Consider the following 27,912-nt stretch of genomic DNA (forward strand, 5'->3'; position numbering starts at 1 on the left):
TCATATGGCAACTTTATTTTTAGTTTTTTGAGGAACCTCCAGTACTGTTTTCCATAGTGGCTGCACCAATTTACATTCCCACCAACAGTGTAAGAGGATTCCCTTTTCTCCACACCCTCTCCAGCATTTGTTATTAGTAGACTTTTGAATGACAGCCATTCTGACTGGTGTGAGGTGATACCTCATTGTAGTTTTGATTTGCATTTCTCTAATAACTAGTGATATGAACATCTTTTCACGTGTCTATTAGCCATTTGTATGTCTTCTTTGGAGAAATGCCTATTTAGATCTTCTGCCCATTTTTTCAATTGGGTTGTTTGGGTTTTTTTTGTTACTGAATTGTATGAGTTGTTCTTGTATCTTGGAAATTAATCCCTTGTTGGTTGCATCATTTGAAAATATTTTCTCTCAGTTCGTAGGTTGTCTTTTCATTTTTTTTATGGTTTCCTTTGCTGTGCAAAAGCTTATAAGTCTGATTAGGTCCCATTTGTTTATTTTTGCTTTTAACTTAATAAATGATTAGTAAAGGGGAAACTGTTGTAATACCACCCAGGTCAAGAAATAATACTTTGCCAACCACCCAAAAAGCCACTCAGTGGGCCCAATTCCAACCACAATCTCCTCCCGGCCCCAAAGTAACATCACCCAACATTTATTACAATCACTCCCTTGCATTTCTTTTAGTTTTAATAACCAACTATGCATCCCTAGACACTATAGTTTAGTCTTGCCCATTTTTAAGAAACTTGGTATGTCTCTTTTAATCCAAAGATTCCATTCCATCTCTTTCTTTTCCTTATCTGTTGAAGGTCTCTAGGGTTTTCCACAGTCTGAATTTTGCTGACTACAAACTTGTGATGCAGTTTAACTTATTCCTGTCTCCTCTGTATTGTGAGTTGCAAGCTGGCAACTTTATCCAGAGACTTAACAAACTCATATTATTCTACCACTTTGGTTAAGATTATAGGTGATTTGTATTCTTTCATTGGGAGGCACAAAACATCTAGTTGCCTTTCTCTGTGGTATTAACAGTCTTTAGTGTTCAATACCTAGATCCATTAATTCACTGAAGATTGCAAAGTATACATATTCTATCAATTGTTTTTCATTTATTAGCAGGAATAGTTTATTAAGAGATGCTTCTCTTTATCTACCATTTGGTTATCCAATGGTTTAATCTCTTCATTTGCTAGTTTTCAACACAATGAATTTATTCCCTACAATCCTACAGCAGTAAGCATTATGAACTCAAGGATTTAAGCATATTTGGATTTCAATGCATACCTACATTGAAGCTCAAATTATCTCATTTTTGGCCAGTGGGAGCCTCTCTTTGTTATGACTTTACTGGTCTTTGATAGATTCTTTGTTACCTGGTATAAAAGATATTTCAGGCTCATCTCACATACTTTCTGTCCCAGACCTGGAATCAACTGGAATCAACCATTTCTTTGAGAAGCCTTAGTTTCTTTTAGTGGGAAATAGTGTTATACTTCAGGACCATAATCTGGGCAGTAGGTGTGTGTGTGTGTCAACACAAAACGAGAACTACAGAATTTATTCACCATCTTCTATATTATATCTGTATTTACTTTCCTCAGACTATGATAAAATTGAAATACCCCATAATTATTCATTTGTTTTATCCACATTACACAGAGTCTCAGATAATACTACCACTACTGTTACAATTACAAAAAATTTTTTCTTTTTTTTTAAATATTTATTTATTTATTTTTGCTGTGTTGGGTCTTCTTTTAAATGCATGGGCTTTCTCTAACTGCGGCAAGTGGGGGGCCACTCCTCATCGCGGTGCGCGGGCCTCTCACTATCGCGGCCTCTTGTTGCAGAGCACAGGATCCAGATGCGCAGGCTCAGTAATTGTGGCTCACGGGGCTAGTTGCTCCGCAGCATGTGGGATCTTCCCAGACCGGGGCACGAACCCGTGTCCCCTGCATTGGCAGGCAGATTCTCAACCACTGCGCCACCAGGGAAGCCCCCAAAAAATTTTTGATTTTGCATATTCTTTTTTTTTTTTTTTTTTTTAAGTGCTTCTGTGTTGGGTCTTCGTTTCTGTGCGAGGGCTTTCTCTAGTCGTGGCAAGTGGGGGTCACTCTTCATCGCGGTGCGCAGGCCTCTCACTATTGCGGCCTCTGTTGTTGCGGAGCACAGGCACCAGACGCGCAGGCTCAGTAATTGTGGCTCACGGGCCCAGTTGCTCCATGGCATGTGGGATCTTCCCAGACCAGGGCTCGAACCTGTGTCCCCTGCATTGGCAGGCAGATTCTCAACCACTGCGCCACCAGGGAAGCCCTGCATATGCTTTTTATATTTCCCTCCTTTCTTTCAGTTGTACTGTATCTGCATTGTTAGTGCATACAGCCATTATATATTATACCTTCTCCCTTTTAATTCTCATTTATTGCTAGTTCTACAAATAACCATACATTCAATGCTCACAACCAGTCCTTATGAATCTCATTCTCTAGTAGCTTCCTCCGGAAGGGTTCATAGGAACAATACTCCCTGACTACTCATATGTTGATAGCAGTTTGTTCTCTTTAAACTTGGAGATCAGTTTTACTGAGTGTAAAATCGTTGGTTCACATCTTCCTTTGAGTATCTAAAATATATCATCCTATTTTCTTCTGGTATAAGCATGTGTCAGTCTGATAATAATCTGACTTCTTTATAAGTTTCTTGCTATTTTTTCTTAGATGACTAAGGAATTTTTCTATTTTTAAAAGAGTTTAGTAATCTTACTAGAATGTCTTGTCTTGGTGTTTATCAGTTGATAGTCTCAGGTATACAGTGTACTCCCTCTAGCTACAAATTTTTTTTTTTTTTTTTGCGGTACGCGGGCCTCTCACTGTTGTGGCCTCTCCCGTTGCGGAGCACAGGCTCCAGATGCGCAGGCTCAGCGGCCATGGCTCATGGGCCCAGCCACTCCGTGGCATGTGGGATCTTCCCGGACCGGAGCACAAACCCACGTCCCCTGCATCGGCAGGTGGACTCTCAACCACTGAGCCACCAGGGAAGCCCCCAATTTTTTTTTTAAATTGTACTTTCAGGAATGTCCCCTTGAGTTACCCTGTTTCGGATTTGTTTTGGTCCTGTGCTTTGGATTTCTTCTTCAGGAGCTCCTATAATCCATATGTTGGACTTTGCCTATCTTCAATATTTGATACTTTCTCTTGAATATTTACCTCTATTTCATTTTGTTTAAAAATATCCTCAGGCTTCCCTGGTGGTGCAGTGGTTGAGAATCCACCTGCCAATGCAGGGGACACAGGTTCAAGCCCTGATCTGGGAAGATCTCACATGCTGTGGAGCAACTAAGCCCAGGCGCCACAACTGCTGAGTCTGTGCTCTACAACCTGTGAGCCACAACTACTGAGCCCACATGCTACAACCACTGAAGCCTGCATACCTAGGGCCCGTGCTCTACAACAAGAGAGGCCACCGCAATGAGAAGCCCATGCACCGCAAAGAAGAGTAGTAGCCCCTGCTCACTGCAACTAGAGAAAGCCCGCGCACAGCAATGAAGATCCAATGCAGCCAAAAATAAATAAATAAAATAATTTTTTTTAAATCCTCACTTTCATCCTCTATTTCCTTTATGGCATTACTTTTTGTGTTTATTCACGTTTGTGTTTCTTCTAGTTTAGTTTACAGTTCTGAAATTTTTAATTTTTATTTCTTCCCTAATTTCTGTCACATTTCTGAGTTTTTACACTACTAATATATGCTGTCCTTTCACATCTTAAATCATTTTTAAAATTTCATCTAGCTTGTTCTGAAACAGTAGGTTAACAGCTTTGATCTATTTTGTTAGCATGTTATATTAGTGTGCTTTTATTTTCTGTAGAGATATTATCCCACATCTTAATATCTCTCTCCCTCTCTCTCTCGTAATAAATTTATATGGGAGTTGACCATTAGTATTTTTCTGTTGCTTATATTTTTATAAAATTATTTTCCTAAATATTTAGAGACATACTTGAAAATAGCTTTTCTAACTTCACAAAGCTTTCCTTTTTCTGTTTTTTCTATAATGTTAAAAAATATGGTAACTTGCTTTCTAATGTTTTCTGACTCTGCTAAATTTCCTCACTTTTATCTGGACCCTCTCTTTCCTTCATCTTTACTGTCCCCTCTTTTTTCTTTTTTTCCATAATGACGTTAACAAGCTGATATAAGAAACTGGTAAGATTATGATCACATGAACCACTATGTGCATTACCTCATTTCACAGTAACCCTATAAGGTAGGTATTATTATTATCCCCATTATACAGATGAGAACTGGGGCGCAGAGTGTTTAAGTAATTTGCCCAAAGGCACAAATTAGTAATTAGTAAAGCCAAGAATTAAAATTTGACGATCCAACTTCAATTTGCAAGTTACCTAATGACTTCTATCGTACTTTCCCACTCAGACTTGAGACCCTCATCTCTCAAATCCTACCATGCTATCATTTTAAACCTAAGCCTGCTAAATTCAAACACTAAGCTGATACTACCATAGGACCTACAGCTTTTTATATATTCACACAAGATTCCTCCTCTGTACCTACCCAATCTTTCCAAATAATGCCATTACTTACCTCCCACTCAGTAACTAATTACTTTTAATCAATCCCCATTGCAGGAAGGACTGTGGGGAAAACACAACCAAAATAAAAATCCCACTGAGGAAGCATGGGGTGAGACAGCATCTAAAACTGGGCTTCTCAAACTTCGCTGCATGTTATAATTACCTTTGGAGTTAAAAAATAGCTGGAGCCTATGTCTGACCCCTCAGAGAACCTGATTATGGTCTAGGGTATGGGATTTTAAAAAGGTCGCCAGTCTAGTGGATAGCATGGTGATTATACTTAGTAGTATTCATGTTGTATATTTGAAATTTGCTAAGACCTTAAGTGTTCTCACCAGACACACACACACAAAAGTAACTATGTGAAGTGATGGATGTGCTAATTAACGTGATTGTGGTCATCATTTCACAATATATATTAAATCATCATGTTGGACAACTTGAAAAAAATCACACTGCACAACCTAAATATGTACTTTTTTTTTTTTTGGTCAATTGATGCATTTTTTTCCCCACACCACCAAGCAATTCCAATTCTAAGTGGACACACACTGGCTGTCCTACAAATTAACTCAATTCTGACACTATCTACCTGGAGATGGCACCAGATCTTAGAAATTAAAGGGTGTTTCACAGGACTGCCCCACTTCAGACACCAATCACAAGTCCAGGTTGTCACCTATGCTAACGACCCAATGACTATAAACTAGAAGGTCCCACAACCCACTTCTCCGGTTCAATTAATTTGCTAGAGTGGCTCACAGAATTCAGAGAAACACTTACTTACGTTTATCAGTTTATTATAAAGGATATTAATATAAAGGATACAGATGAACAGCCAGATGAAGAGGTACATAGACTGAGAAATAGAAGCGTCCCAAACACAGGAATTTCTGTCCTCATTAGAACTGGGGTGTGTCCCCTCCCAGGATGTGATGCATTCACCAACACAGAAGCTCATCAAATCCCTTTGTTCAATAGTTTTTTTAGAGCTTAATCTCCAGCCCCCAAATGTTCCCCTTCCTTGAGGTCAGTGGGTAGGGCTGAAAGTTTTAACTGTCTAATCACTTGGTCTCTGTGACGACCAGCCCCTTTCTGAGGCTGTGTGTGGGCTCCACTCCAAAGTCACCTCAATAGCATTAACTCAGGTGTGCTCAAAAAGGCTCCTTATGAGTAACAAAAGACACTCCTATCACTTCTGTAGGTGAAGACTCGTCCAATATTTGGGTTCAAATCATTTCACCTTTCCCATAGCTCACAAAAACTCTTCTATTTAACCCCATCAACCATCAACTAAGGTGAAAAACTAAATTCTTACATCTTGATATCCATCATCAATGAGGACAAGTTTGTTCTAGTCACTGATATTGCCCTTACCTTTATTAAATTATGTGGTAGCAAGTCAGATCAAATGCCTCTCCCTAAGAATATATAAGCCTTGTCTCTGTTCCTATTTGTCACATAATATAAAGGGTGGAGAAGATGTGCAAACAAATTTCTAATTACTTTTCTCTCACTGAAGCACAAATAATCTCTAGACTCTAGTCTCTAACCATTTGGCATAAGTCCTGTCAGACCCCATCAGGGAAAAAACTTCCTGAAGTCAGCCATTTAGTCACATTGGCAACAATGTTTTAAGAAAGGAAAAGTATGCATCCACTTAGGAAAACAGTTTAAAATAATTGATTCCCTCTCTTGAAAAAAAGCCCATAAACTAGCTGCAACCACTTACAAGGACCCATTATTTTTTCAGCATTATAGGTAAACATATTTGACTCGTAGGCCCCCACTCGTAGGCCCATCTGCTCTGCATTCAGGCCACAATCTTTAAGTTTTCACAGTTTTCTGGGACTCACTTTTGTGGGTATCCTCCTATCCTGGATCCATAAAGTTTCCCGTGTGATGCAAATGAGACACATTTCCTTTTAAATAACTCCTTTTCCTGTGCTTTATCCCAGAGGGCCAGTTCTTTCCCAACTTTCCTGACACTATTGACATTATTAATGTCAATATAGTTGTCTCTCCCATTATCAGTTCTTACTTTGATAAAGAAATAAGTGATACTAATATAGCTGGTAAATCTGCCTTATCATATTGACTAGCTCCCTATCTTTAACTTCACTGACCAAATGTCTATTGCTTCCTGTCCTAGAACAAGTTCTTCTAGACCAATAAAACTTCGTGGACATCAAAGTCCCCATTCTCCAAGTCATAATTTCTAGCTGTAATCACATTGCATTTGCAGAGATCTCTTAAATGACATGGCAAATTATCATGGGACTTAGCCTTAAGCTGGTAAGGTTCTCATCGAGTGGTCATATTTCCTCTCTCCTACCTGGTTCAAACTGGCACGAGCTATTTTCACTAGAACGCTTTTCTGCTGACTTATATCTTTAAACCAGATCAGATCACTTTCCTTTATTTCTGGGAGAGCCACACGATCACTAAAATCAATCTCTGGATGTTACGTGGTCTCAGATTACTTATTTTGAGGGAACAGGTCTCTTTAGTCATTCATTCAATAAACTGAGTGACTGTCAGGTACCAGGCAAAAGGGACATAAAAATACACACCTGGTTCCTAACCATAAAAAGCTCATGTCTCATTATGCACACACATAACGAGTAACTTCCATATAATCATTAACTCCAGTCCATTTGGCTGCAGGCCACCCTTCTTTTTAGTTACTGCAGTGGGTGTGAGGCATTTAAACCTCCTTTACCTTCTGTGGCCCAAAGATGGGGTTTCAAGTCTCAGAACATTTTTTCTGCTACACAGTATAGCCAACAAGAGGCATCAGTGAGATTCAAATACCATTTCTGATCTAGCTTTGTGTTTTAGGATACACAATACAGAGATGGCCAGGAGACTCAGAGTCTTTGGACACTAAGTCACCACCTGACTTACCGTGTTTCTTGCATCTTGAGGAGAGGAATACAGAAACAAAACACTCTGCTTTGAATGCTCTGGTCAGGCCAGGATGAAAGCAGGGGATAGGGACAGGCACCTGAGGATCGATCCATGCTCTAACCTGTCGGAAGCCCATAAAGTTTTCTCTGAACATCATATAGAAAGAGCAGTTATCTTTATTTTTAACCAATTAGATGACATTCTTTGGGGCTGTAATGAGTATATTACTCTTTTCATCCCATTCCAATTGCTTCTGCTCTTTTTAGCTAATGCCTATCTAATTACTGAATAGTATTACTTTTATTCAGCTATTTAGATGATAAAGCATATATATAGACCAAAGAACAACATAGATCACTTAATATTTATTACATGCTTAAATGATGTTTTTCAAATTACAGAATTCAACTCCAAAATAAGGTAATTAATGCCTGGTAAGTTGTTATTCACTTGCATTTTTCCCTCCTAAATTTTGAAAACACACACCTTAAAAGACATGTGAATAGGTTCAGTGCACTTTTAGTGACTCAAAGTCATGAGACAAAGACCACATTTATCCATTAAAAAAAAAACAAAACTCGATATTTTAAAATATTCATGACATGAACTAAAATAAAGGAACAAATAAAATACTGCATTTTCACCACAATTGTTTTGGTAGATGACAGAATATTGTATTGAATAATGCTCCTCTGCAGAGCGTCTGTGGTGCTTGGCAAGCTTGGCACATTAGCACTTTGTAACTGCTCGGCCTCCATCTGCAGTTTTTTTCAGAAGGACTCTTACTCAGGGGCCCACATTCCCCCGAGACTAATCTGCCTGACTCCACAGGGACTATTCTGGTGGGAGCCTGATCCTTCTTGCTCCACCTGCTCTTAAGGCTTTCCTGTCTTCCCTTCATTCTCCCCAGATTCACACTTGTTGCCACCTGCATTCTCAGCAAAGATGCCCAGCACAGAACTCACACACCTGAGTCTCCCCCATGATAGCTCTCACTCCAGACGTTGCCCCTTTACTTGACTAAATTATGACTAGAAGGTGAAGAGACGATCTGCCCACAAAAATTGTTCTCCCTACTCCATAATCACATCTCCTACAATGCAAAAAAGGTTGGTGATGCCTGATCTAGAACTTAAAACATTAATTAGTTTAGGTAGAATATATACTGCTCTAAAGTTAAGATCTACTCTTTCCTATTACTGTTTGTTTTTAAAAAACATAAAAATTTAAAAATGTAAACATTCCACTAAACATTTCAGTAGAAACTATTACCCTACTTTCTATGTAGTAGGTTTAGAAAGAACAAAAGTGACACCATGTTCCCCTTGGCAGACCCCAAATCATGCTCCCAGCCCTAACCTACCATTACACATTCCAGAGCTGTAGGCCAAGCATGTCTCTCATGACAACTGCTACTGTCACCCATGAACACCCTGTAACAAAGCAGCCAGAAGCTCACTGTAATCTCTCCCAGCTAGCTGTCCATCTGCTTGCTGGGCACCTTACATCCACTGCTCCACACCCAGCCTTGGTGACCATGCAAACACATGGAAGCAGGGACACAAAAGCCAGAAGCACCTCTTTTGCCACACTCTACATTCCTTTGCAAAGTGAGAGGGCACTTCCTATCTCTTTGTCAGAGTATCAGCAGGACCAGGTAGGGTGGGAGGGTGCTGCTGACAGACGCAGGAATAAAGAGAAAGCTGATGGGTCTAGCCACCAGTGTCCACCACTCCCCCATCTTTCACATTCCCTTCATCATGACACTGCTCGGAGCTTGAGGATGAATCTGATCTTCTATTCAAAAGAAGAAACCTACTCAGGAAATTCTAGCCACTTCTCATTGCTCTTGCAGCAAGGTTTCACTGTATGTTTTTTAAAAGCATGAAATTAACAACATGTTATTTTTTTTATGAGTAACTTATAATTTTTTAATGCTGCTTTTGTTTTTAGGGAGAGATATGCTAAACACAAATGACTAATGAACTCTATCAGCTTTGGGGAATCTCCTCAGCATCTTTATCAGCTATGATTAATAATGAGATAACCTGAAACCACAATTCTACACCCGGATGATAAACAGTACCAATTAACCAGAGTATTAACTGCAATGACTTAAAACTATATTACCTGAATAGTTTCCATGGTGAAGTATCAGAAAAAGTGAAATAATAAGTATTTTCCACAGCACCATAAGGTTTTATAAAATACTATTTCAGTTTTTCACATTAATGTATAATCTCAAGATTCTGGTCTATCATTCATATTAGGCTTAACCTCTTTTCTGACAAAGGCCATATATATAGGCACAACTACAACATAAAAATCATATATTTTACTGAAGAACCTGTATGGTATACTTAGACAGTCACTCTTCTGGTAGTATCCATTGAGTACTAGTGGATTCAAAGCCCAGGAAAGATGGTTTTGCCATTTATACGCTAATCACAAATTTTAATTTGCCAAAAAAAAATAAAACCCCAAGTGGAAACTAAGATATTTGCCATAACTGAAAAGTCCTTTTATACCTGTTTGCTTTAGTACTGTGCGCTCTTACAGGTTTTGTTTCTATACAATATTTTGTAAATGGCTCTGAGTTTGTAAAACAAGAATACAGTGATTCATTTTGAATTTTAAAAATAAACGCAAGTGGAAAACAAATTTTATAGCCTAACTGTCTGCAATTATGTGTAACAAGTTACCTATAATAAAAACGGTACCGGGCTTCCCTGGTGGCGCAGTGGTTGAGAGTCCGCTTGCTGATGCAGGGGACACGGGTTCGTGCCCCGGTCTGGGAGGATCCCACATACCGCGGAGCGGCTGGGCCCGTGAGCCATGGCCGCTGAGCCTGTGAGTCCGGAGCCTGTGCTCCGCAACAGGAGAGGTCAAAACGGTGAGAGGCCCGCGTACCACAAAAAAAAAGAAAAAAAAAAAAAAAAGTGTACCACAGAATGGATCCCCCCAATATCCAACATGCTCATGGATCTCCTGAACTATTAGTGTGTGCTGTGTCAACTTAGTTCAATACTGATCTAAGCAAAACATTATTGAAAGTAATGCACAAAAAAAAAAAAAAAAAAAAAAAAAACTGTACCACAGAATGGATCCCCCCAATATCCAACATGCTCATGGATCTCCTGAACTATTAGTGTGTGCTGTGTCAACTTAGTTCAATACTGATCTAAGCAAAACATTATTGAAAGTAATGACTTGCCTACCAAATAGCATACATTGCACTCCAAAGCCAAATTTGAATTCGATTTGGGATTATTAAGTCCATGTCTCCCCTTCACTAATGCAGAGAACTGAGACTTGGCTTTACTATACATCAGGCAGCACTAGAGTGAATCTGCTATAAAATTATTTATAACAAAATAAATATTTTCAGTCCCTCTACACTAAGTGATATATAAATCATTAGCAGTTTATAACATTAGCTTAGGTCACTGTTTTAGGACCCAAACATACTGTACAATCCTGAGTAAAAGGTTAGGGGTACAGTTTCTTGGGGATCTTTCTTGATCAGGAATCATAAAGAAAACACATAAAACCACACTTATAATAATCCCCATTTTCATTAGAAGTACCATGAGTCCTTTTTACTTTGGTAAATAAGTTTATCTATGTAAACCATTTATTTTGAGGGAGTAAAATATAAGCAGAGCTTCTGCTAGGATCCTTCCATCACCTTTTGACACTGATATAGTAAATAATCAGGAAGAGTAGAGCAGGAAGATCTGAACCACAGGGCTAACATGTCACCATGAACTCGGAAATGCAGCAAGCAGGGGATGGATGGGAGCAGCTGACAGGCCAACAGCCCTTCATTGCCTACAGCAAAACAAAGTGAGAAATTCTTTAATACAAAAAGACTTCAACAGACATTTCTGCAAAGAAGATATACAAATGGCCAATAAGCACATGGAAAGATATTCAACATCACTGATCATTAAGGAAATGCAAATCAAAACTAAAGTGAGATACTAGTTCATACCCATTAAGACGGTGATTATCAAAATAAATAAATAAATAAATAAGTGTTGGTGAGGATGTGAAGTAACTGCAACCCCCGTGCATTGCTGAATGTAAATGGTGCAGTTGCTGTGGAAAACAACACAACGGTTTCTCCAAAAATTAAACATAGAATTACCATATTACTCAGCAATTCTACTTCTGGGTATCTAACCAAAAGAACTGAAAGCAGGGACTCAAACACAGATTTATCTGTACACCCATGTTCAAAGCAGCGTTATTCACAATAGCCAAAAGGTGGAAGCAACCCCAGTGTCCGTCAAAATATTAATGGATAAATAAATGTGGTATATTCGTAAAATGGAACAATATTCAGGCTTAAAAAGGAAGGAAATTTTGACACATAATATAGATGAACCTTGAAGACATTATGATAAGTGAAATAAGCCAGTCACAAAAAGACAAATATTGTATGATTCTACTTAGATGAGGTAACTAGAGTAGTCAAATTCATAGAGACAGAAAACAGAATAGTGGTTGCGAAGGGCTGGAGAAGGAGGGGCAATGGGGAGTTAGTGTTTAATGGGTACAGTTTTAGTTAGGAAAGAGGAAAAAGTTCTGGAGATGATGGTGGCAATGGCTGCACAACATGAATGTATTTAATGCCACTAATCTGTACATTTAAAAATGGTTAAAATAGTAAATTTCATTATGTATATTTTACCACACAAAAAAATTCTTTAATAAAGTCTGAACAACACACTTACCTGAAAGATACTCATAATGTGAAATACAGCTCTAAGAAATCTGACACTTATAAGAGTTGATTTGTTTTCTGATTGTAAGAAAGCCCCTATAAACACAAGATTGCCTTTTTAGAACACTACAAACCTATAATGTCAACAACATGAAGTCTTAGTTCCTGTTGCAGGGCCTTTAAGGTAGAAGGCAGAGCAGCTTGTGATTCTGACATCTTCACATTTTGTTTCACATCATTTGCGAAGGATAACCAGAGTTTACCAAAGTCTTCAGTCGAGATTTTTAATGGCCTGAAAATAATTTTTAAAATTAGATTTATGTCCATTAAGAATGAAACGATTCTAAACAGACAAATACATTTCAAATGACTCATGGGAATAAAAAAAATCACTGTAAATCTAAATCCCACAAAATCTATGTTTTTTAAACCAAATATGATTAGAATACTTACCATTATCCTCCAACCTGAAGAAAATGCTGAAAGCAAATGTTATTAAAGAACAAATGTCTTTTCAATAAATCACCCAGTTCTCTCTTTTTCTGAGTATTAGTCATTACAGTAAAATCTCACCAAGTAATTTCATGAATCATTCAAATATAAAACTTTTCTTTCATGTATACTTTAGATTTGGGGATGAGATACTCTATCAAAGTCATGTACAAGAGTAAGAATACAAAGACTTAGCACCTTAAGCAAACTGGACCAAAAGAAAGGATTTTGATAAATGTATTTTTTAAATGGTTCAGGTGATGGAAGATCAAATAGTTAACAATGGGGTATCTCTGGGAGGAATTATAGGAAATTTTTCTATTCTACTTATATTTTTCTATAGCATTTAAATCTTTATAACTATGTATTGAATTTATAATTAGGAAAAATATTTTTTTAAGATACAGAGGATTTTATTAATAAGCACAGAAGAACCGTCTGTGTCATATATGTTGTGCTTCTTCAGGTTACTAATGCTTACCATGGGACATACCTTCATAGTCACAGAATGTAAGTTTTTTGAAGGCTAGATTCTATCTTTTCAGCACCACAGGCATAAATAAATACTCTGACAGATTTATAAACATGTTCTTACTAAAAGACTTTAAAGAATGGGCAAAAATTATAGTAGTTTAACACAGGTAGATGTGTGAAGGTTAAAAAATTTTTTTTTACAGATATTCATTGGTATTCTGCATCCTTGGTTCAGGCAGGCTTCATTTTTAAGAACGTTTGAATACAGTATAATATATTCATAATACTAAATAAGAGCAGAAGGGTTAAAAGGTTGTTTTCAATTATTTGGGTAACTGCACAATGCTAGTAAAATACTAAATACTGTATGTCTAATAAAAGTTTAGTAACTTTGTTGAGCCATTTTCTTGCAGATCTCTAAAACTTCAATGAACAGACTTTACGAAAGAATTAATCAAATAAATGAAACACAAATGAAAGGAACTTTAAAAGCTTTTTAAAAAGTCAAGCAGAATCTCTGAAATTATTTCAGTTTAAACATTACTTTAATATTATTTTCTCTCAGAAGTTCTCCAAGATCACCAGCCAACTCGAACCTATATCAGGTCCCACACTATAATGGTCCATCATATCATTTACTTCCTGTTCACAGCACAATTCACAATTATACATGCATTTATGTGATTATTCGATGTCTCCTCCCTAGACTGAACACTCCCTAAACGTAGGGGTATGTGTAGTTTTGAGTTTACACTCCCTAGCACCTAGTACAGTGCTCTGTCCAGAGAAGAGGCCTAATAAATATTTGCTGAATGAAGGAATAACTTGAATTAATATTCTAAAAAATATTTACCTAATGAAATCTAATAGTGATAAGTTTACTGAAAATTCGAGCTGAACAGAATGAGTATCCATCACTTGATAATTTATAAAACCAGAAAGATTCCCTTCTGTAAAAGGTTTTTCCATCTGTACACTGTATTGAAAGTTTTTGGTGCTTTCTGCTTCTATTACAGGCAAGCAGCATCCAGGTTGCTCAGTGATCTGTAAATAAAAGTAATGTAAGTATTGAAGAAGGGATCAATACAGGCTATCATATGAATAACTATTTTCTATTTAATTGAAGTGGTACAAAAGCATACAATTCTGAGATGTTAATAACAAGCCACACCATGAAGATAACTGACAACTTCACTTGAGAAAAATTCACTAGCACAGACAATTAAGAAATAATAATACATAGGTCAGAATTATGTAACAAATGGTATTACAATGAAAATGTCTATATGGTTTAACAACAACAAAAAACAGATTAAACTCTAGTCATGTGTCTCTCAATACTAGCTAGTACCAGTTTGGTTTTTTTTAATTAATTTATTTTTTTTGGCTGCATCAGGTCTTAGCTGTGGCATGCAGGATCTTCACTGAGGTATGTGGGATTGTTGAGGCATGCGGGATCTTTCACTGCGGCACGCAGGCTCTTCGCTGTGGTGCACGGGCTTCTCTCTAGCTGTGGCGCACAGGCTCCAGAGCGTGCGGGCTCTATAGTTTGCTGCACACGGGCCCTTGTTGAGGCACATGAGCTCAGTAGTTGTGGTGCGCAGGTTTAGTTGCCCTGGGGCATATGGGATCTTAGTTCCCTGACCAGGGATCGAACCTGTGTCCCTACATTGGAAGGTGGATTCTTTACCACTTGACCACCAGGGAAGTCCCTCGCACCAAATTTTTAAAGCTAGAAGAGTGCAAAAAAAAAAAAATCTTTCCCTCTCATTCTCCACCCTTACTCAAGCTCTGATGGTAAAGCTCAGACAAATGAATTGGGTTTTGTTTTGTGTTTTTAAGTTCCACAGGTGATTCTAATGCACATCTACAGTCAGGAACTTCTGCCCAGGTCAGGCCTAGGTACTATCCCATTCAATATATTCTAGCTCATAGAAGAAATTGGGTCAGTTTTCTCAGTCTTCCCCAATACATCTTTATTATGTTTCCTTGTCTCTTTTGAATAAATTTTTCCTACTTAAAATAATAAAACAGGGCTTCCCTGGTGGCGCAGTGGTTGAGAGTCCGCCTGCCGATGCAGGGGACGCGGGTTTGTGCCCCGGTCTGGGAGGATCCCACGTGCCGCGGAGCGGCTGGGCCCGTGAGCCGTGGCCCCTGGGCCTGCGCGTCCGGAGCCTGTGCTCCGCAACGGGAGAGGCCACAACAGTGAGAGGCCCGCATACCACACACACACACACACACACACACACACAAAAAATAATAATAATAAAACAATCTGTTACACCTTTCACTGCTTTTGCTAAAGAGGAAAGAAGGATGCGGGAGAAATTTACAAGCCATCAGATGAGTCAACAGCAGAAACACTACGTAATGTTTCTTACACTAAGAAACATTAAGTAATTCATTGTCTTACCTTGAAATTTTCTGCAGGAGCAATTTCTAAGTTAGCACTTTTCAGTTCTGAAGCACTCTTATTAAAAACTGACCAGACCATCAACAAACACTCATCTTTCCAAATTTTGTAAGAAGACACTGATATGGTTTCATTATTACAGACCTCCGTAAGATCTGAATGCATGTGTTCAGTAGTTTCTTCCAACAAAGAAGCAGCTAAAGAGATTTCATTGGCAACTGAGGCTGCAGTGGACTGAGGAGGGTGAAAAACTTCCATGTTGTTATCAGCGAACAAAGAGGGTGTAGACAGCCTGCAATTTGAGATCTTCTCAACCAAGGGCAGTTCTGTGAGTGACTCAGAATCTAAAAGTTCTGAATTAAGAGAAAATTTCTTTACTTCTTTGTCTCCTCTATCCTGCAAATGATCCAAGTAATAGTCTTCTTCATAAGTCACATTTGATGAAGAACTAAAGGAAGAACGGGTCATATTTTGAGCAGTGGTTGTTTGCCCACTTTTGGTTTCCTTGACTTTTGATTTCCTTCTGAACTTGTGAGAAAGGGTATCTGCTTTTCCTAGCTGCAAAGATAAAACATAATAATAGACAAAGAAACCATTCTACTAAGTCATGAGTTTTAAACTTTTGTTTTATAATTTCAAATGAGCAATGTACTAACTTGCTAAGGTTCTACCTATAAAGCATAGATTAACAAAAATTCAGAGATGAATAAAATGTTAAGCCCTAAAATTCTGACAGCTACATAACTTTGAACTAGTAAGCTAAATCTATTTCTCACTAAAAACACATAGATCAGAAAAAGAAATAAGGTCAAAAAGTCAATAATGAACAATTCTAAAAACTTGTTAGACTTAAGAAAACTAGAGTACAGAACTGCACAAATTAAAAACAGAAAGCTAGCCATTTTTTGAGTTTCCAGAGTTGTCCTGTAGAAGCTAAGATACCCTCAAATACAGGGATGGGTCAAACTTTGGTTCAGTAATCTATAATAATCCTGTTTTCATGACCTGTGAGTCGATAAACAGGGAAGAAAAACTGACTTCACCTCAAGAATCAGCTAGTGTGGCTTACTGGAACACACAGCAGGAAAGAATTCTAAAAGTAACTAGCGATGTTTGGTACAGATTCAGGAGATGGGAACAGCAAACTTGTGATTCTTGCGCTAAGCCTCCCAAGGAAATGTCTGCGAATCCATCTAAGAAGAGTGATGGCTCAAGTGCCCCCTTGCCTCACAAAGTTCTATGTAGAAACAGTGCAGCAGACTGGGTCTACTTTAAGTTCATCCTCCTGGAGGCTTTAACACCGAGTGGCCATCTTTCACACGATTCTAGTTAACCAGAATTCTAGCTCTCTTCCAAGTCTCAGCAGCTAAGTTTGTCTCTTACCTTTCAATTCAGAAGCCAAAAAACAAGAACTAACATTATATTAACACAAAAATGAAAACAAGTTGGGGGACTTCCCTGGAGGTCCAGTGGTTAAGACTCCGCACTCCAGGTTTGATCCCTGGTTGGGGAACTAAGATCCCACATACTGCAACTAAGCCCATGTGCCACAACTACTGAGCCCACGTGCTCTAGAGCCTGTATAATGCAACTAGAGAGCCCGCACGCCACAACTGGAGAAGACCCAGTGCAGCCAAAACTAATTAATTGTTGGGGGTTTCGGGGAGAGGAGGACTTCCATTTCCAGTAGCCATGGGACTCGAATTAGATGTACATTAGACTGCTCAATATTGTTCCTCAGGTCACTGATGCTCTGGGTTGTTTTTTGTTTTGTCTTTTCTTTCTCTCTGTGTTTGATTTTGGATAGTTTCTATTACTTTGTCTTCAAGCGTATGATCTTTACTTTTAAAAATATTTATTTATTTATTTATTTGGATGTGCTGCGTCTTAGCTGTGGCACACGGGATCTTCGTTGCAGCATGTGGGATCTTTTAGTGGCAGCATGCAGGATCTTTAGTTGCGGCACACGGGATCTTTAGTTGTAGGATGTAGGATCTAGTTCCCTGACCAGGGATCAAACCCAGGCCCCCTGCATTGAGAGTGTGGAGTCTTAACCACTGGACCACCAGGGGAAGTCCCCGATCTTTTCTCCTGCACTGTCTAATCTGCTGTTAGTTAGAATTAACACAAGCCAGAAGACACCAGACAGACATCTTTGTTAAATTACTTAAAGAAAAGAAACAGACAGTTTCCGCAGAGCTGGAACTCCCAGCTCGGGGTCTCTTCCCTCCGCCGTCATGGAACTGCCCCGGAGCGCGAGGGGAGGGCAGCCTCACTGAGGCTACCAGCTCTGGAGGGGGCCCGGCGGCCGAAGCCGCAACAGTCGTGGGAACAGCGGGCCAGCCATGTGGATGAAAGGCTCTTGGCGCTGCAGCCAGGAGTCAGTGCTGTGCCTCTGAGGTGCGAGAGCCAACTTCAGGACACTGATCCACAAGAGACCTCCCAGCTCCATGTAATATCAAACGGCAAAATCTCCCAGAGATCTCCATCTCAACACCAACACCCAGCTTCACTCAACGACCAGCAAGCTACAGTGCTGGACACCCTATGCCAAACAACTAGCAAGACAGGAACACAACCGAACCTATTAGCAGAGAGGCTGCCTAAAATCATAATAAGGCTACAGACACCCCAAAACACACCACCAGACATGGACCTGCCCACCAGAAAGACAAGATCCGGCCTCATCCACCAGAACACAGGCACTAGTCCCCTCCACCAGGAAGCCTACACAACCCACTGAACCAACTTTAGCCACTGGGGACAGACACCAAAAACAATGGGAACTATGAACCTGCAGCCTACAAAAAGGAGACCCCAAACACAGTAAGATAAGCAAAATGAGAAGACAGAAAAACACACAGCAGATGAAGGAACAAGGTAAAAACCCACCAGACATAACAAATGAAGAGGAAATAGGCAGTCTACCTGAAAAAGAATTCAGAATAATGATAGTAAAGATGATCCAAAATCTCGGAAATAGAAGAGAGAAAATGCAAGAAACATATAACAAGGACCTAGAAGAACTAAAGAGGAAACAAGCAACAATGAACAACACAATAAATGAAATTAAAAATACTCTAGATGCGATCAATAGCAGAATAACTGAGGCAGAAGAATGGATAAGTGACCTGGAAGAGAAAATAGTGGAAATAACTACTGCAGAGCAGAATAAAGAAAAAAGAGTGAAAAGAACTGAGGACAGTCTCAGAACCTCTGGGATAACATTAAACGCACCAACATTCGAATTATAGGGGTCCCAGAAGAAGAGAAAAAGAAAGGGACTGAGAAAATATTTGAAGAGATTATACTTGAAAACTTCCCTAATATGGGAAAGGAAATAGTTAATAAAGTCCAGGAAGCACAGAGAGTCCCATACAGGAAAAATCCAAGGAGAAACACGCCAAGACACATATTAATCAAACTGTCAAAAATTAAATACAAACAAAACATATTAAAAGCAGCAAGGGAAAAACAACAAATAACACACAAGGGAATCCCCATAAGGTTAACAGCTGATCTTTCAGCAGAAACTCTGCAAGCCAGAAGGGACTGGCAAGATATATTTAAAGTGATGAAGGAGAAAATCCTACAACCAAGATTACTCTACCCAGCAAGGATCTCATTCAGATTTGATGGAGAAATTAAAACCTTTACAGACAAGCAAAAGCTGAGACAGTTCAGCACCACCAAACCAGCTTTACGACAAACGCTAAAGGAACTTCTCTAGGCAAGAAACACAAGAAAAAGAAAAGACCTACAATAACAAACCCAAAACAATTAAGAAAATGGGAATAGGAACATACATATCGATAATTACCTTAAATGTAAATGGACTAAATGCTCCCACCAAAAGACACAGACTGGCTGAATGGATACAAAAACAAGACCCATGTATATGCTGTCTACAAGAGACCCACTTCAGACCTAAGGACACATACAGACTGCAGGTGAGGGGATGGAAAAAGATATTCCATGCAAATGGAAATCAAAAGAAAGCTAGAGTAGCAACTCTCATATCAGACAAAATAGACTTTAAAGCAAAGAATATTACAAGAGACAAAGAAGGACACTACATAATGATCAAGGGATCAATCCAAGAAGAAGATATAACAATTGTAAATATTTATGCACCCAACATAGGAGCACCTCAATACATAAGGCAAAACCTAGCAGCCATAATAGGGGAAATCGACAGTAACACATTCATAGTATGGGACTTCAACACCCCACTTTCACCAATGGATAGATCATCCAAAATGAAAATAAATAAGGAGACACAAGCTTTAAATGATACATTAAACAAGATGGACTTAATTGATATTTATAGGACATTCCATCCAAAATCAACAGAATACACATTTTTCTCAAGTGCTCATGGAACATTCTCCAGGATAGATCACATCCTGGATCACAAACCAAGCCTTGGTAAATTTAAGAAAATTGAAATTGTATCAGGTATCATTTCCGACCACAACACTATGAGACTTGATATCAATTACAGGAAAAGATCTGTAAAAATTACAAACACATGGAGGCTAAACAATACACTACTTAATAACGAAGTGATCACTGAAGAAATCAAAGAGGAAATTTAAAAATACCTAGAAACAAATGACAATGGAGACACGACGACCCAAAACCTATGGGATGCAGCAAAAGTTGTTCTAAGAGGGAAGTTTATAGCAATACAATCCTACCTTAAGAAACAGGAAACATCTCGAATAAACAACCTAACCTTGCCCCTAAAGCAATCAGAGAAAGAAGAACAAAAAAACCTCAAAGTTAGCAGAAGGAAGGAAATCATAAAGATCAGATCAGAAATAAATGAAAAAGAAATGAAGGAAACAATAGCAAAGATCAATAAAACTAAAAGCTGGTTCTTTGAGAAGATAAACAAAATAGATAAACCATTAGCCAGACTCATCAAGAAAAAAAGGGAGAAGACTCAAATCAATAGAATTAGAAATGAAAAAGGAGAAGTAACAACTGACACTGCAGAAATACAAAAAATCATGAGGGATTACTACAAGCAACTCTATGCCAATAAAATGGACAATCTGGAAGAAATGGACAAATTCTTAGAAATGCACAAACTGCCAAGACTGAATCAGGAAGAAATAGAAAATATGAACAGACCAATCACAAACACTGAAATTGAAACTGTGATTAAAAATCTTCCAACAAACAAAAGCCCAGGACCAGATGGCTTCACAGGCAAATTCTATCAAATATTTAGAGAAGAACTAACACCTATCCTTCTCAAACTCTTCCAAAATATAGCAGAGGAAGGAACACTCCCAAACGCATTCTACGCGGTCACCATCACCCTGATTCCAAAACCAGACAAAGATGTCACAAAGAAAGAAAACAGGCCAATATCACTGATGAACATAGATGCAAAAATCCTCAACAAAATACTAGCAAACAGAATCCAAAAGCACATTAAAAGGATCATACACCACGATCAAGTGGGGTTTATTTCAGGAAAGCAAGGATTCTTCAATATACGCAAATCAATCAATGTGATACACCATATTAACAAATTGAAGGAGAAAAACCATTTGATCATCTCAATAGATGCAGAGAAAGCTTTCAACAAAATTCAACACCCATTTATGATAAAAACCCTCCAGAGAGTAGGCATAGAGGGAACTTTCCTCCACATAATAAAGGCCATATATGACAAACCCACAGCCAACATCATCCTCAATGGTGAAAAACTGAAATCACTTCCACTAAGATCAGGAACAAGACAAGGTTGCCCACTCTCACCACTCTTATTCAACATAGTTTGGGAAGTTTTAGGCACAGCAATCAGAGAAGAAAAGGAAATAAAAGGAACCCAAATCGGAAAAGAAGAAATAAAGCTGTCACTGTATGCAGACGACATGATACTATAATACAGAATCCTGAAGATGCTACCAGAAAACTACTAGAAATAATCAATGAATTTGTAGCAGTAAAGTAGCAGGATACAAAATTAATGCACAGAAATCTCTGGCATTCCTATACACTAATGATGAAAAATCTGAAAGTGAAATTAAGAAAACACTCCCATTTACCATTGCAACAAAAAGAATAAAATATCTAGGAATAAACCTACCTAAGGAGACAAAAGACCTGTATGCAGAAAATTATACAACACTGATGAAAGAAATTAAAGATGATACAAATAGAGGGAGAGATATACCATGTTCTTGGATTAGAAGAATCAACACTGTTAAAATGACTATACTACCCAAAGCAATCTACAGATTCAATGCAATCCTTATCAAACTACCACTGGCATTTTTCACAGAACTAGAACAAAAAATTTCACAGTTTGTATGGAAACACAAAAGACCCTGAATAGCCAAAGCAATCTTGAGAATGAAAAACGGAGCTGGAGGAATCAGGCTTCCTGACTTCAGACTATACTACAAAGCTACAGTAATCAAGACAGTATGGGACTGGCACAAAAACAGAAATCCAGATCATAGAACAGGATAGAAAGCCCAGAGATAAACCCACACACATATGGTCACCTTATCTTTGATAAAGGAGGCAGGAATGTACAGTGGAGAAAGGACAGCCTCTTCAAGTGGTGCTGGAAAAACTGGACAGGTACATGTAATAGTATGAGATTAGAACACTCCCTAACACCATACACAAAATAAGCTCAAAATGGATTAAAGACCTAAATGTAAGGCCAGAAACTATCAAACTCTTAGAGGAAAACATAGGCAGAACACTCTATGACATAAATCCCAGCAAGATCCTTTTTGACCCACCTCCTAGAGAAATGGAAATAAAAACAAAAATAAACAAATGGGACCTAATAAAACTTCAAAGCTTTTGCACAGAATAGGAAACCATAAACAAGACCAAAAGACAACCCTCAGAATGGGAGAAAATATTTTCAAATGAAGCAACTGACAAAGGATTAATCTCCAAAATTTACAAGCAGCTAATGCAGCTCAATAACAAAAAAACAAACAACCCAATCCAAAAATGGGCAAAGACCTAAATAGACATTTCTCCAAAGAAGATATACAGATTGCCAACAAACACATGAAAGAATTCTCAACATCATTAATCATTAGAGAAATGCAAATCAAAACTACAATGAGACATCATCTCACACCAGTCAGAATGGCCATCATCAAAAAATCTCGAAACAATAAATGCTGGAGAGTGTGTGGAGAAAAGGGAACCCTCGTGCACTGCTGGTGGGAATGTGAATCGGTACAGCCACTATGGAGAACAGTATGGAGGTTCCTTAAAATACTACAAATAGAACTACCATATGACCCAGCAATCCCCCTACTGGGCATATACCCTGAGAAAACCATAATTCAAAAAGAGTCATGTACCAAAATGTTCATTGCAGCTCTATTTATAATAGCCAGGAGATGGAAGCAACCTAAGTGTCCATCATCGGATGAATGGATAAAGAAGATATGGCACATATATACAATGGAATATTAGCCATAAAAAGAAACGAAATTGAGTTATTTGTAGTGAGGTGGATGGACCTAGAGTCTGTCATACAGAGTGAAGTAAGTCAGAAAGAGAAAGACAAATACCATATGCTAACACATATATATGGAATCTAAGAAAAAAAAGTGTCATGAAGAACCTAAGGGTAAGACGGGAATACAGACACAGACCCACTAGAGAATGGACTTGAGGATATGGGGAGGGGGAAGGGTAAGCTGTGACAAAGCGAGAGAGAGGCATGGACATATATACACTACCAATCGTAAAATAGATAGCTAGTGGAAAGCAGCCGCATAGCATAGGGAGATCAGCTCGGTGCTTTGTGACCACCTAGAGGGGTGGGATAGGGAGGGTGGGAAGGAGGGAAATGCAAGAGGGAAGAGATATGGGAACATATATATATGTATAACTGAGTCACTTTGTTATAAAGCAGAAACTAACACACCATTGTAAAGCAATTATACTCCAATAAAGATGTAAAAAAAAAAAAGAAAAGAAACAGTCAACCTCAGGTTCACAGCCCAGAGAAAATACTTTTTTAAATGATGGTGAAATAAAAGGCAAAGATGGGAAGGAAAAAAAAAAAACCTTAACCCCTACAGTGAACTATGTAAAAAAATTAACTGAAAATGGACCACAGACCTAAAAGCTAGTTAAAATGAAATACTCAATACAGCCTAGATCTATGAGAACTTTAAACACTAGGAAAGTCAGAAGAGAATAGGATTGCTAGAGAAAAGCAGCCATGCAGAAGGACTTATGATACAGATGAAGCATATCCAGTGTCAATTCTGTCTGCTTTGCCTGAGTGAGAGAGGAAAAGTTGGGGATGAGGGGTAAGAGAATACATGCTAATTTTATGTAATTATTTACTTCCCCTCCTTTCTGCAAGGTGCCATCTGAGTTATAGCTCCTCACAGAATTCATGACCCCATAAAACAGGGAAATAACCTCTTTTTTTTTTTTCAACTATTCTAGTGATAGCTGAGGAGAAAAGAAAAATGTAAAGGGGTAACCCAATAAGGATTTAACCTAACTTAAATATAAAAACATCCTAATTACATTTCTGATTTCAAGCCCACCACAAAAAAGTCTGGTAATTAATTTATCACCTTGAATGTTGTCCAGAGAAATACTCTAACTGAAAGCTATGCACTTTGTTGAGAAGGCAGGAATCCTTGAACACCAGCAATGAGGTTCACAAATCAGGGCTCCATAAGCCTGGATGCACTCTGAACTTGATGCACTCCGACCACTGAGAACTTGCCCTATCAGTGCCAGATCATTCTCTGGTACCCTCAGCACGGCCTGCTGCAACAGCTCAAAGACCCAAAATCAGTCACTCTGCTGCTGAACTACAAATGCTGACTGAAACAGCATTAAGATACCTATTAATAATTTTAGGCTGAATTTGCTTTTTCTTAGAAATGAATATCAAGTGAAAAAAGTGGGGTCTGGAAAAGAAAGAGATACAGGCAAAGAGTGTAGCCTAGAGACTGGCCTAGTGTTGATAGAGATGAAGGGAAATTCCACCAAGGGAAATGGAGGATGAAAGAACTGTGATGATGTAAAACTGAAGAAAATATAGCTCTCATCACAGTTTTGCACTAGGTGGGATCATCTGCCCACCAAACAGGAAATACATGTGGAATTCTCAGATACTCAAAAATAGCACTTGTCCTTCACTCCAGTTTTTTATTTTTTTACTAAGAGAATAATATATCAGCATAAAAAGTTTTGAAAATAATAATCATAATGTCTGAATATAATTTTCATTTTTGTATAATTCCTTTCAACCTCAATATACTTTTATCTTAACAGTTTTAAGCAAGGTATAAGTAAAACTTCATATTCTGCTTTTTTTGCTTAATAAGTATTAATTTTACAATGCAGTATTTATCATTTTTAATGATGAAGTAATAATCAGAGCTAATATAATTTATGTACCAATTCTCCTGCTAGGATATCAAAATTGATTCCTCTTTTTCACTATTAAAAATACCATTTTAAGAAGTACTTTTTCCATAGACATATCAATATTGTTGAACTATTACTATTGGTAATATTTCCATCAAGTCCCCTTTCCACTGAGACCTGTCCTCTCCACCAATGGGGGTGAGAATACACATGGTCATATTTTTAACTTAATTTGGACCCAGACTCTTGCCCCAACTGACTGGACTAAAGAGAATACCTGACTGAAGCTGAGCCAATTAGATTTTTCTCTTTCAGGAATATAAAAGGTATGTCACTGGTGGCTCTGGAGCTGGGGAAGCCATTCCTACCATGTGTATAGATAACAGTCACAAGCTTTTGTAGAGCCAGTTTTTTTATTCAAAACAGGGAACACAGATTCTCAAAGGAATATAACTGACTACTTACCAAATTGATTGTACTTTCTGATCCTAGTCCAACAAATAATGATGATGCCAGCAGCTGCTTTTCTTTCTCTTCTTTAGATTGGGTAAGGGCTTGAGATTGATCGTTTTTTGTTATAATTTGATCTACATTCTCCATTATTATATTCTCTTGAGGGACTGGAAGACCTTCTGTTTCATCACCAGTTTTGCTTTCCTTCTTGGGAAGATAGCCCTCTTTCCCCCACAATTTCTTTATACCTTCCAGCTTCAAGCTATTTGTCCTAAGGAGATTGATAATGAAATCAAGTCAATTTAAATAATTGCTAAATAGTTACCTTCTTGAGGCGTTTTTAAAAACACATCATTGTCATGACCTTCTAGAAATAGCTTTCATATTATATTCTACGTGCCAGAAATAAAACCTAGATCTTTAGATTTTATTTTAGTTATAGCCAACCTCCCCTAACTCTCCAGCCAATAGATTTAAGGCAAAAGAACTCTATACTTAGTTAAAAATTTCAGATTATTTAATTTTCATTTAATTCCTTGAATAAGATGTCCAAAAATAGAACTACTGTAAATCAGTTCCTTTCACCTATTGACTTTTCAAAAATACCTTTAATTCTGATGGGTTAAAGATCAGAAATGATATAAGTTTCATACCTATAATCACTCAGTAAAGGAATTAACACTAAATAAATTCACTACATAAAATCCTGTTGAGAGCAAAAAAAAAAAAAAAAAAAAAAATCGTTCACATCTACTCCTATGTGTAAATTTACCTTTAATCCACAAGGTTTTCTTAATGTGAGCACAAGCTACACTTTCAACTATTATAAATGTACATTTATAAAAATGAATGAGGTTTGATCTACAGAATAAAACAGTAGTATTTTTGGAAAAAGCATGAAGGCTAGGAGTTTTTTTATACCTGAGATGAAAAAGAATAAAGTTGTGATTAGAATTAGGTCTCACCTACTGTTGTCCCAAAAGCTACAGTTGTGAATCATAAGTGCAGGCTGAAACAACCAAAGACTGCCTCTATTGTTTTCATATAAGAACAATGTGTCCTTGGCACTGGCTCATTTAAGTATCCCTCTCATGATCCAAAACTGAATTTTTAAAATTTGTACTACAAGATAGGCAGATCGTGAAATAAATCTAAAAGATGGATTCAGAAATATCTGTACTAACTATTATTCCATTTTAATTTGTTGGAATCATGGTCAGTTTGACTTTCTGTAGTATGCCAGAAACAAAAACAGATCATTATACTTCATACTGAGTGAAGAACTAATGCTATTAAGTACCAACTGGCTAAAAGAAAGTCTAATGTTAATAAAGAATGCCCTATAGGGAATTAGTCCATTCCTACTCAATGAATTTTACTGTTGAATGTTCCTTTACAAATATCTTCATTCGTCCCTTTCTTTCAGGTACCAAAAGAGTTTTCTAAAAAGTTAAAAAAAAACTGTTAGTTATCTATCAAACCTCTTAGAAGAAAACTGGTTGATCTTGTGTGAGCAGACAAAAAAGTCATCAGGGGAACCCCTAAAATGACCCCAGCACTTCTAGGATGCTCAACAGCAACAACTCAAAAGGATTCATGAATGCCCACAGCAGGATTACAGTGTTTTTTGTAACCCTCTTTACCAAAACATATCCTTTAATTATTGGGGGGGGGGGGAATAAAAAAGAGCAACTCCCCAAATGATTCAAATATTAGCTTAACTAAAAAAAGCTAAGTGTGGTAGACCCTGGGATGTTCCATCCAGATCCCCCTTCAATGAAGGACTTTGTTGGCGCAGCTGTTAGGAGCATAGCACCCTTAGGGGTTTGCCTCAGTTGCAGAGTCACCTCAGTTGCAGATCATGCCCTTTTCCAGGGCAGCCCATATCCAATAATTGATGAACAGAAGTATAAAGTCCTGGCCACCCATTTTAGCCTAACTCAGGACAGCTCAGATGGGCCATTCTAGCTTCAGAGCTTCCTATGGGGTCAGCACACACTGTTGTTGGCACTGCATTGCTTCTTAACTTCTTCCTCTGCCCAAACCCTTTTCCTTTCCTTCCACAGTTGTTGATGCCAAGGGCACTCCTTAATATTCTGCATGCTAAATTCCATCTTGGAATGCACTTCCCAGGGAATTCAACCCACAATAACAGGTAAAAATGAGAAGGGGAAGAAAAAGGAGCCTGCATACATGCCTATTATCAACATAAATTTTCACTGTCATGCATTACATACAGAAAGTCTAAAAAGGAGGTAGATAAGAGAGCAGCATAAAACCATTTCATACACAAAATATGCCTCTTTATGATATGAAACATATCATAAAAAATTTTTAAACATAAGTCATCTTTGCCTGGATTTTGACAACAATAATGTTATAATTCATGGTTTTATATGGTATACCTTTGTGTTTTTTTTTTTTTTTTTTTTTTTTTTTTTTTTTTT

At 37.9% G+C, this 27,912-nt stretch overlaps 1 protein-coding gene across 1 annotated transcript in view; it reads right to left on the minus strand.

Moving 5' to 3' along the window:
- Positions 1–10,621: 10,621 nt before the first annotated feature.
- Positions 10,622–27,912, minus strand: part of AP4E1 (adaptor related protein complex 4 subunit epsilon 1) — a 70,137-nt gene continuing 52,846 nt past the window's right edge. Inside the window, exons 17-21 of the mRNA XM_007455523.1 lie at positions 25,478–25,736; positions 15,614–16,171; positions 14,054–14,244; positions 12,369–12,526; positions 10,622–11,336 (exon numbers count right to left, since the gene is read on the minus strand). Coding sequence (XP_007455585.1) covers positions 11,176–11,336; positions 12,369–12,526; positions 14,054–14,244; positions 15,614–16,171; positions 25,478–25,736 — 1,327 coding nt within the window. The 3' untranslated portion in view covers positions 10,622–11,175. The remainder of the gene's footprint in view (positions 11,337–12,368; positions 12,527–14,053; positions 14,245–15,613; positions 16,172–25,477; positions 25,737–27,912) is intronic.

Source organism: Lipotes vexillifer, unplaced genomic scaffold (genome assembly GCF_000442215.2).
Source record: "Lipotes vexillifer unplaced genomic scaffold, Lipotes_vexillifer_v1.1 scaffold24, whole genome shotgun sequence".
NCBI lineage: Eukaryota > Metazoa > Chordata > Mammalia > Artiodactyla > Lipotidae > Lipotes > Lipotes vexillifer.